General features: G+C 41.1%; 1 protein-coding gene across 1 annotated transcript in view; it reads left to right on the top strand.

The window, feature by feature from the left end:
- Positions 1–1,197: 1,197 nt before the first annotated feature.
- The window catches only part of LOC118334264 (carboxyl-terminal PDZ ligand of neuronal nitric oxide synthase protein-like), a 16,279-nt gene continuing 7,331 nt past the window's right edge, over positions 1,198–10,145 (top strand). Inside the window, exons 1-7 of the mRNA XM_035670112.1 lie at positions 1,198–1,786; positions 2,482–2,553; positions 4,841–4,933; positions 5,028–5,086; positions 5,197–5,305; positions 8,733–8,862; positions 9,798–9,922. Coding sequence (XP_035526005.1) covers positions 1,682–1,786; positions 2,482–2,553; positions 4,841–4,933; positions 5,028–5,086; positions 5,197–5,305; positions 8,733–8,862; positions 9,798–9,922 — 693 coding nt within the window. The 5' untranslated portion in view covers positions 1,198–1,681. The remainder of the gene's footprint in view (positions 1,787–2,481; positions 2,554–4,840; positions 4,934–5,027; positions 5,087–5,196; positions 5,306–8,732; positions 8,863–9,797; positions 9,923–10,145) is intronic.

Genomic DNA, 10,145 nt, shown 5'->3' on the forward strand with positions numbered 1-10,145 from the left:
TAATCTTTTATTCATTTATTTATCCATTTATTTTTACCAACTGCTGAGGGAAATGTCTGGCTCTTTATCAGCTAAATGCGACACTACATTCACTGGCTAGTTGCTAACTGTGTCTGTCTGCATTTTGGTGCTGAGCAGATAGAGTATAGTGGATTTATCAAAACTTTTTGAAAAGCAACACTATACGAGTTGTGGGCGTGAAACAATATGGTTCAAAGTTGTGGCCAAACAGTTAAACAATGAGCTGAAACTCTATTTAAAGCTCTTAAAGCCAATGGGAGGTGCAGATTCAGGTGATAATTATCTGTAGGTTCATCACTATAAGCGATAAATATTCTCATATTTAATTACTTTTCACATTTTCAGGTGATATTTTTATTATAAAACAACATGTGATAATATGTCAGTGTTGTGTTTAGAGCTGGTTTCCACTGTCCCCATATGACCAAAAAGTTATTGTCGGTTTGAATTAAAATCTGCATGGGCAAATGTGTTTAAAGGCATGCAAAAGAAATCCAAAATTGAAAGCGTTGCATTTTCTTGTAAAAAAAAAACCAAAAAAAAAAATAGGCACATTACAGTGAAGTATTTCACTAAACCTCTATATGCTTTTAAAACTGCAGAGCAAGTAAAAAGGCATCAGAGGTATAAAAATCAGGGGGTTAAAATTCATATTTCTCCCAAATCTACGCCCATTCAGCAAATCATCTGTTACCTTAATCTATTCTAAAATGACCTTAGGGCTGTTTTCATATCATTTGAGCTGAAAGTAGTTGCTACATTGTTCCCTCTCTGTTTCTTGATCATTTCAGCCCTTACAATAGATCTACAGAGGCAGCCTGCATGCAGCAGCAACCATAAAGGTCAAAACTGTCAGTTTGTCAGCACTTTGAGAACAATCCACTAACAGCTCAGATTGTGCCTTTGCATGATGGAAACAGTGTTACTGTGTCATCTGGTTGCAAGACCATTGGTGCTTCTTTCATTCATTGTGTTCTAATAAACAATAATTTGTGGTGTTTACTTCTGCTAGGTGCGCGAGTTTCTCTGAAATGAATGGCTTCATTCATCCTCATTTTGCAGGAGGGAACCAAGAGCCCTTCAAGGACCCCAGGGGGCTCCTGGAATCTGCTGGGAGACAGTGATTTGAGGATTTGTTTATTCCCTGCGATGCCACTAGATGTCATACAAGCAAACACCAGCTGTAGCTGCTGATTGTCTCTACAGCAGAGTCAGTCTTCATCTGTTAGATTTTACACCCAGTTTAATAGCTAACAAGCGCCCACTGCTTCTGAATATTGATCGCCCACTCTGATAAATTACTGCCTACATTGATGCCGCGGTGCTTCGAGGAAAAAACAATCATGTGTTAAGATCCGTGCGTCACTGGGACCCCGGCGGCGGCGGTGGCCGCGGTGCGTACTGCTTCTCCGTCGTGCCTCAGCCCGGAGCGAGAGGGTCAGCAAGTGCACACACCGATCACCGATCAGCGCGTTAATTGATTCCACCAAACAACCAATCCGTAGCGACCGGAGCGCCTCAACCCGGATGACCTCCGGAGTGACGCGTCTCTCCGGTGAGAGTGCGGAGGGAGCAGCGCCGGAGGAGATGCGCATATCTGCAGGTACTCTAGCGCTGTCGTAAAACAAGAGACGGGCGCGAGTCGGCGATCATTAAAGCGATGCCAGGGGTAACCAAGTACAATTTAGTGGATGACGCGCACGATTTGAGGATCCCCATGCACAACGAGGAGGTGTTCAAACATGGGGTCTGCTTCGAGGCAAAGGTAGGGACCCTCTGCAACAGATAGTTTCTGGGTGGCAGGAACGATTTGAGGCTTGGGGATGATTATGTGTCAAACACTGAAATGAGGGCTAACAACCACTACGTTTCCATCCATGCGTTCACGTGATGTAAATGGTGTTTATTGACCCTGTAATACTTGAATTTCTGGCTACTTTGTATGACTTTAAAATGTTTGTGATTTAATCATCTTTGACCTTACTCGCACGGAGAAGTGTTGCCTTACTGATAACTTGATGAATGCTGACATAATGTATTTCCCATATCTGCCTTCTGGCACCCAGCAAGACTGTAAAAGGGCTGCAGCTAAGGATTATTTTAATTATTGATTCATCTGCAAATTCTTTTCTAAATTAACACTGTGACAATAGTCTAAAACCTAAAGTTTACTATAGTGTAAGGAAAAGCATCAAATTCTGAAATTTGATAAGCTGGAACCCTCAAATATCTGATAATATGTTATAGAAAATGGATTGATTGATTAATCCACGAATTGTTGCAGCTCTACTGTATAATGATGTCCTCATGCAGGGGAATATTTCTGAAAATGAGTGAAAAAGCTGTCAGAATGACAGAGAATGGAAATAAACAATCTGCCAGTCCAGCACTCCCCAAGCAGTCAGTGGCATTCATTCCCTCGAACTGCCAATCTTTAAACCTCTTTCTTATGTTTTGCAGTACATTGGCAGTTTGGAGGTGGGTCGCCCCGGCAGTCGGATGGAGATAGTCGCTGCAATGAGGAGAATCAGAGTAAGACAACCTAAATGTGTAACTTCCCTGAACCCAAACCACTGAACTTGACCCTAGACACATTTACAATGACCCAGCGACTGATGATGGTGCATGCACATTAATCCTGTCTCTCTCTGTCCCTGTGTTTTATGTCTCACCTTGTGCACATTGCTCAGAGGATCCTTACTCCCCTTAACATCATCTTTACACATAAATCACTAGTCTGTGTAAAAACTACACACTCAAGCAGATTCAGTGGGCTGTCAGGTGCGGTTTAAATCACGGCGAGATTCAGGAGGCAGATTTTATGGCTGAGGAGAGATACAGCGTGCAGGTTTATATGTGATACTATTAGAAAAAGCAACCACTCTTGAGTCTCCCTTAAGACCAGACAAGGCCAGTGGAAACACTGTGAAGCCTTGTCATTACACATCATTGCAGTGTTACAGAGAAGCACGGGAGGAGAGGATTTAGCTGCTTGTCAGCTGTTGGATCTAATCTAACAACCAAGTTATTGTGTCATTCGGGGGTCGGCCACATCCCCAGTGACACCCAGGAAGGACTTAATCCTCAGTGCAGCATAATGGCCATTTGATTGCACTGGACAAGATTCAGTGATGCTGTATGTTTGAATTTCCTCACTGACATTTGTGAATCATAGCGATCTCTGTTCTTTCAGATTTTTACAGTTTTTCTTGTATTATAAAAGTGCTTGCCTGCAGGTTGATACAGCAGCTTAAAATGGAAATAATAAACCCACACAATGCACAGGGTAATACAAATGCTTTTGAAGACCTTGCTGGCCAAGTTTATGTATTGTACCTTTTTCATGTCCTTAAACAAATATTTTAATTAAATGTCTTTGTTGTGTGGCTCTTATCTAAAAGCAGAGTTTGCAAAATGCTTTTCTGAAGGCTTCAAAGCAAAAATAATACACTGAAGGAGATGAAAATAGAAGAAAAGAAAATGCATTAAGAGACAAATATATATTTAAATAGAAATACAATAAACAACCTGATATTAAATGTGGCTCAGATTCAAATTTGGAACATAAAAGCGAGTCTATAAAAGGAGTCAGGGCTGTTTTTGAGTTCTGTAATGGCACAGTAATTAAGAGTCTCTCCTTCTGGGGGAGACTCACTCTGAATATTCAACAGATAACTTAAGGTACTCACAGTGGCTTAGAGATAAGACTCAAGGTGAGCTGTCACAACTTGTAAAGCATTAGTTGTGCTTGGAGGTCAGTGTTAGTCTCAGTTAGTTTTAGGCTGATGTGCATGAAAATGTGAACACTTCCTGTGTGTTCCATACTTCGCCGCTCTCTAACAGCAGAAGATGAGTCCTCTTGTCCCAGTTTTCTGGATAACACATACATTATGGGAGTTGTGTCCTTCACCTAAGCATCTACTGCATGTGGAGGAAAACTCCCACACAGCAACAAGATGGATGAACTAGATGGGAGCGTATGACACAGAGTAAGGGCCTATTGAATCTTCCTATGAGGTGCTTCTCACAGGTCACATATAGACAAACTGCTCCAGATTCATTAGGGCTACAATCACCAAATAAGATGTGCCATGCTGGTAACAATTATCCATTTTCTTCTTTTCTTTGAGATTTCTTTTACTCTGAAATGTCAATATAAGAAGTGTGAGAAGACAGCTTCAGTCCTGTTGAAAATATAAGACAGCGCTGGGTTGGTATTTTTACACAAACCAAAGGAAAGATGACAGAGAATATCCAAGTCTGTCACGCAGAGCGGGTGGCGGTTCGTTCACTAAAGACAAAGAAGGAGAAATGGTGACTTCACAGAACTTCATCTGATCAATTAATCATCAGATGTTAGAGTGTGTTTTCAAAGCGTGGCACATTATTTCACATACATTCTGGTTGTCCTTAGATCTCTGGGCCCTGATATTTGGAGTCTGAGCCTGCAGTGGAAGCAGAGGCTACAGGCTCCAGCATTAATCATGGAGAGGGATGAAAGTGTCCCACACATGTCTGCCTCCCTCTGGGAAGTCTGCCTTTGAAAGCTTAAACAGCTCCCAGGAACAGAAACTGACAGTTTCTCAGTGTTTACTCAAAGTCAGATTTCCCCTAAGAAGAAGATAGTCAAAAATATCTTGTGTGCACAATCCCTTCTCTCTTTTCCAATATCATTTATCCTGTGTAAAGAGCTCCATCTCAGCAGGCCCATGCCATATTTAATGCTAGGCACACCACATAGCGTAATAATCAGTTTGGTTTGAAATATCTTTTTGCCCAACCTTGAATGTTAATTTGAATATAATTTTTCCCTTCACAGTATGAATTCAAACTGAAGAATATAAAGAAAAAGAAGGTCAACATTGTCGTATCCACCGATTCTATCAAAGTGATTTTGCGCAAAAAGAAGAAGGTCAGTCCTGAAGAATTTTATTTTAATTAAATCTTTTGTCTTTTGAAAAACACCTTTGTCACCGTCACAAACTTGTGTTTTTGTGTTGTAACAGAGAAAAGGGTGGTCATGGGATGAGAATACCATCTTGGTGACACAGGATCCCATCTACAGGTAGGCCCTCTTGAGGGTTTTAAATTAAAAATAAAAACCCCAGCCGAAGCCAAATAACCAGGCAGCTTGTAACTTAGTGACATATTGTTTATTGTCTTTGCTTTTAACAGGATCTTCTATGTCTCACATGATGCCCAAGACTTGAAGATCTTCAGTTACATAGCGAGAGATGGACAGAGCAACATTTTCCGCTGCAATGTGTTCAAGTCAAAGAGGAAAGTAGGTTTAATTCCAGACAAACTGAGAATGCTTAAAAGTTAAATCTGCTGATATTATATATTTTTCATATTGTCAACAAATCCAGATCAGACCAATTATGTGATAATGATCCTATTAACAAGTTTTCTTATTCCTCTGTGTCATAGAGCTCCATTCTTGTCCAAAAACTATTACTAACACATCAGTGAGCCACATTGCTTCACTGAATCACAGGTTTTCTTCATTAGGACAAATACTGTAGTTTATTTCCCATCTATGCCTTAACAATACAGACTCACTACTCACTATAGCACCAAATCCACCGCTGAAAATAGTCCCCAGTGATGACACTATCTAGTGTTTTCAAAAAACTACAGTGCCTAGATGTTTGTTGCCAGATTTTTAATAGATTTGAAAGAAGCCCTCAATTTCAGAGATACACTTTATTTACAGTTTTTACAGTTTATTTGCTTTCTTGCCGAGCGATAGATGAGAAGATCGATACAAATCTCTGTCTGAAGCTGCGGCCAGCAGCCAGTTAGCTTATCTTAGCTTAGCATAAAGACTGGAAATGGGGAAACAGCTAGCCTGACTGATGTCTGTCTAAAGGTAAAAATAAAATATTGTGGTTTTATTGGTGGGGGGTTTATTTCTTGCATGGGCACAGTGACTTCCTCGAGGCTGGTCATCACCTTTAGGTTATACTTCAGTTTTTAATTAAAGAAGATATGATGTATTAGTTGAGCTTTATGTGTGCTTGTAGGAGGATTTTGTCACGATATGGACAGGCTAGCTGTTTCCATTCTCTGAGCTAAGATTACCAGGTGCTAGCTTTATGTATACTGTAGAGACGTGAGAGTTGTATCAATGTTCTTATCTAACTCTCTAACACTCTATCTAATTATAAGCTTTGTCCCAAAATGACAAATTATTCCTTTAAAAATGTATGTCTTCAGTGGAAATGAGGACAGGCAGGGGAAATTGCAAAGTATTAGGAGACAGGCAGATACATTGTTGGTTTTAGTATTATGAATTTTGTTGACAAACACGAAAGTACGGAATATCTCCAGCTTTATCCTTTAAGCTGACAGCAAACAGCTATGAACCACAGCAAGTCAGTCATTGCATTTTGTTTTTCTGCTTCATGCTCTGGACATAGCTTCTAATCTCACTGATGTATAGTCCTGTTGGACCTCACATGTAGCCAATTAATCTGAGTGTCAGAAGCCCTCGTGTGTTATGATTAAAATGCTAAAATGGTAAAAAAAAAAAATTATAATATTGGCATGTCCTTATCCACATATCTGCATATCAAGCAGAGACATTTTTTTCCTCTATGACAAAGACAAAGCATCAGAGGTTGACTCCCATCCCTTCACCATGGATACCAGACAGAAAGTGACTTAGTGAAGCTGAATACTAATCATCCTGGTGGGAAGAGAAAAGAAGAGGGGCTTTTTCACTTAGCGATTAAAGACATTTTCACCACTGCTGAACAAACACCCACCACATTGTCAGGGACACGGCCAGTGGTGCCCCACTACCTCCCCGGGGCTGCCGAGCCTTATCTGAGCATTGCAGACCAAGCATGTGTTCTGAGTAGGAGGAGATGGACCAGCTGATAAGAGGAGATTTGATTTATTTTCACCACGGCATGTTGCGGCCCAGCAGGGCTTAGATGTCAGCTCAGTACATCAGCAGAGCCTTTTGTGTTTGGCCTTGGGAGGGCTGGTAGTTTAATTCTTAAAGCAAAATTAAATTTTGTATTGTTGGAACAGAATAATCCATTTCATGACTTTATTTCTGCATTTATTTATTTTTTGCTTTTTCACTTGATTGAAATTCTTTCAAGCTTGTGAAGGGTTGACATATTGACTGAGTGCCTTGAGGCAGGATGATCCTCCAGAGGCAGATGACAATACTTTTATTTTCCATGCTGTTTTTCTTTTCTTTTTTTGCCACCACAATAAAAAAACACAAAAAAACTCCCCTTTAATGAGATTGAAGAAGGACATGGTGGATGAAGTTTAATTCCAGTGGATTTAGGATGCTGCCACTGGACTGCGTATTAGGGCTTTATGGAGAAAAGAAGCCTTGAAATTGATCACAGAGGTGTCGGTGTCTCAAAGGCCACACTGAATTTTCTTTCCTTTGTGTTCAGCTTAAGAAACACTGATACCCACATTTAAGCCAGAACAGAAATGTGTATATATAACAATATTAAACCTGATGTTTGTAGACCTTTTAAAAGGTTTTTATAGACAATAGAACAATTAAAATACATTAGGACAGTAACTAATGATTATTTTCTGTTAATTTTTACATCTTCACATCACCTATTTTGTCTGACCAACAGCCCAAAACCCATATAAACCCATCTCAGATATTCAGTGTACTATCACATAAGACAAAGAAAAGCAGCAAATACTCACAGTAGAGAAGTTGTAACTAGGTAATGTTAAATTACTTGGTGATTAATTTCTAGTTAATTGACTAATCGGTTCAGCTCTACAACATAATAAGTTAAACAAGTCTTTGCCTTGATTTACAGTAAGGCAAACAATAAAATAAAGTGAGCAAAAACCAATACATTTTGGGTGGGATCTGTGATGGTCTTGGCTTTTGTGTAATTTAAAGGAATAGTTTGACATATACACTTTTTTTGCTTTCTTTCTTTCTTTCTTTCTGCTGCAATTGTGTATTTTTGATTGATACTATTGTCATATGACATTGCATATCAGGACTGTATGTGACTCACAGGAACATGTTATATCTTAAATCCTTGCATCCAAATCAGATTACATTAAAACTTGAAAAAGTACAGTACATGCTGTATATGCACCAGATATCCTGTTACCTATATATCTAGATCTACACCTATACATCCTCACTTTCGGATCAAGTAGCTAATTTTCGAGTAATTGCAAATTAAACAGTCCCTGATCGATGACCTGATGATTCTGACACACCTACTGAGCCTCCTGCAATAACAACAGACTTTATCTTCACTCCCTCTGCCATCAACATTACTTGCCTCTAAAATAGACAGATCCATCACTATGACAGCAGAATCTATGTAGAGCAGACAGACAAGGACGAGCAGCTGGAGCTCTGCGCTCATAATGTTTTCTGACTTTAATTTGGTCCCCTCCTGTTTTCCTCTGTCTTCATTTTTCATCTCACATTCTGCCCCAACGTTTTCCCATTTTCTTCCTGCTGCAATTGTGTGTATTTTTTCTCTTGACCTGTGCACAAATGCACACACACTCATTCGTCTATCCACTTTTCTTCCTGTGCAACCCCTTTGGCACCTCATTTTCTCCCCTGCCGTGTCTCCTCATTTTTGCATCCTCCCTCACTGTGCACCTGCTGCTGCTTCCCACCACCCCTGCTCTCAAAACCCCAACACACACACACACACACTGTTCCTCTGTGTCCTCCTTTACAGTCTCAGGCCATGAGGATCGTGCGAACGGTGGGTCAGGCGTTCGATGTGTGTCACCAGCTGACCCTGCAGCAGAAAAGCGATGACCAGGAGGATGAGGAGGGGAAGGTGGAGGAGTCGGCGGCAGTGCCAGGTGACTCACACCTACACACACTCTCACACACACGCACAGAAAATTGCATCCACAAATCCGGTCCGCTCTCCCTCCCGTCTGTGTCTCTCCTTCCTGTTCTCCTTCTGTCACACACACAAACTCAATCTCCTTTCTTCTCCTCACACAGCAACTCACACCCTCCCCAGGTCTCTACCCTCTCTCTCCCTCTTGCTTCCTTCTCTCTCTCACAAACAAAAACCCTGAGCGTCTGCAGAAACAAACAGTGACAACTGCGCACACCTCTCTGAGAAAAGATGTCATTATCCACCGACCATAGCTTTTTTCCAGCAGCTTGCTCTGCTGCAGCTGCAGCTGTGTTTTGGTGAGTCGTCCAAGCCATTGATCAAAGACCTTGTGTGGGTTTCTGCCAGTTCTTTGCCTGCTGCTGCTGCTGTCACTGCCTCAATAAACTGAGCTTTGAGCAACACACCACTGGCATTCACAAACGCTTCCAACAAAGACTCTCTGCCATCCGCAAACTTAAAGCACTTTCCGTTGGCCCCCACCTTCTGTTGCTGTTCTGCTCTGTAATCCAACCCCATTCTCCTCTATTGTTCTACCTGGTTATTTACCACGTTAACTGCCTCCAATGGGAACATACACACTCATATGCATCACACACAGTGCCTCCAGAATTATTTGTGTCCCCAACCTGTCAGCCACTACACGCACACCACAGCACATGACCCCAGGCATCCCCTCAATCCATTCTTCACACTGCGGCCATCCGGTCGAAGATACAGAAATGGGCATGCTTTGGCAGGAGTTTTGTCCCCACTGCCAATAAAACACCTTAGTAAATGTCATGTGTAGATGCTATCTGTCTATCTATCTATCTATGTCTAGATATGTTACGAACTCGTAGTAAAGTAAAAACAGCATGAAAATCTTAAATTTTTCTGGTCTCTTTGCAGCAAAGAGGTTTGCATTGTCAGAGGAGACCGACCTTGAAGCCACTACAGAGGAGAGCATTGAGTGTGTCTCTTCATCAGACCTGGAGAAGAGCAAAAAGGATGAGGCCCTCGGTAACGAGGGCAAGGTAGAGTATAGAAGCTGTCCTTGATCATTGTAGTGTTGTTCATACAAAGCCCTGCTATTTTCTCACTCCTTTAGAAACACAGGAGGTTTTGTAAACCCTGCAGAGATGAAGCCAACCCTGCAAAGTGTAATTTACAGCTTTTGGCAGCGCTCTGCATGACACAGCAACTAAAATATATGACTGCAGCTGACACATTTTCATTGCCCAACTTGAATAATTGCAT

The sequence above is a fragment of the Morone saxatilis genome, unplaced genomic scaffold (assembly GCF_004916995.1).
Source record: "Morone saxatilis isolate NCDOM2014 unplaced genomic scaffold, NCSU_SB_2.0 Contig23, whole genome shotgun sequence".
In the NCBI taxonomy this organism is placed as follows: domain Eukaryota; kingdom Metazoa; phylum Chordata; class Actinopteri; family Moronidae; genus Morone; species Morone saxatilis.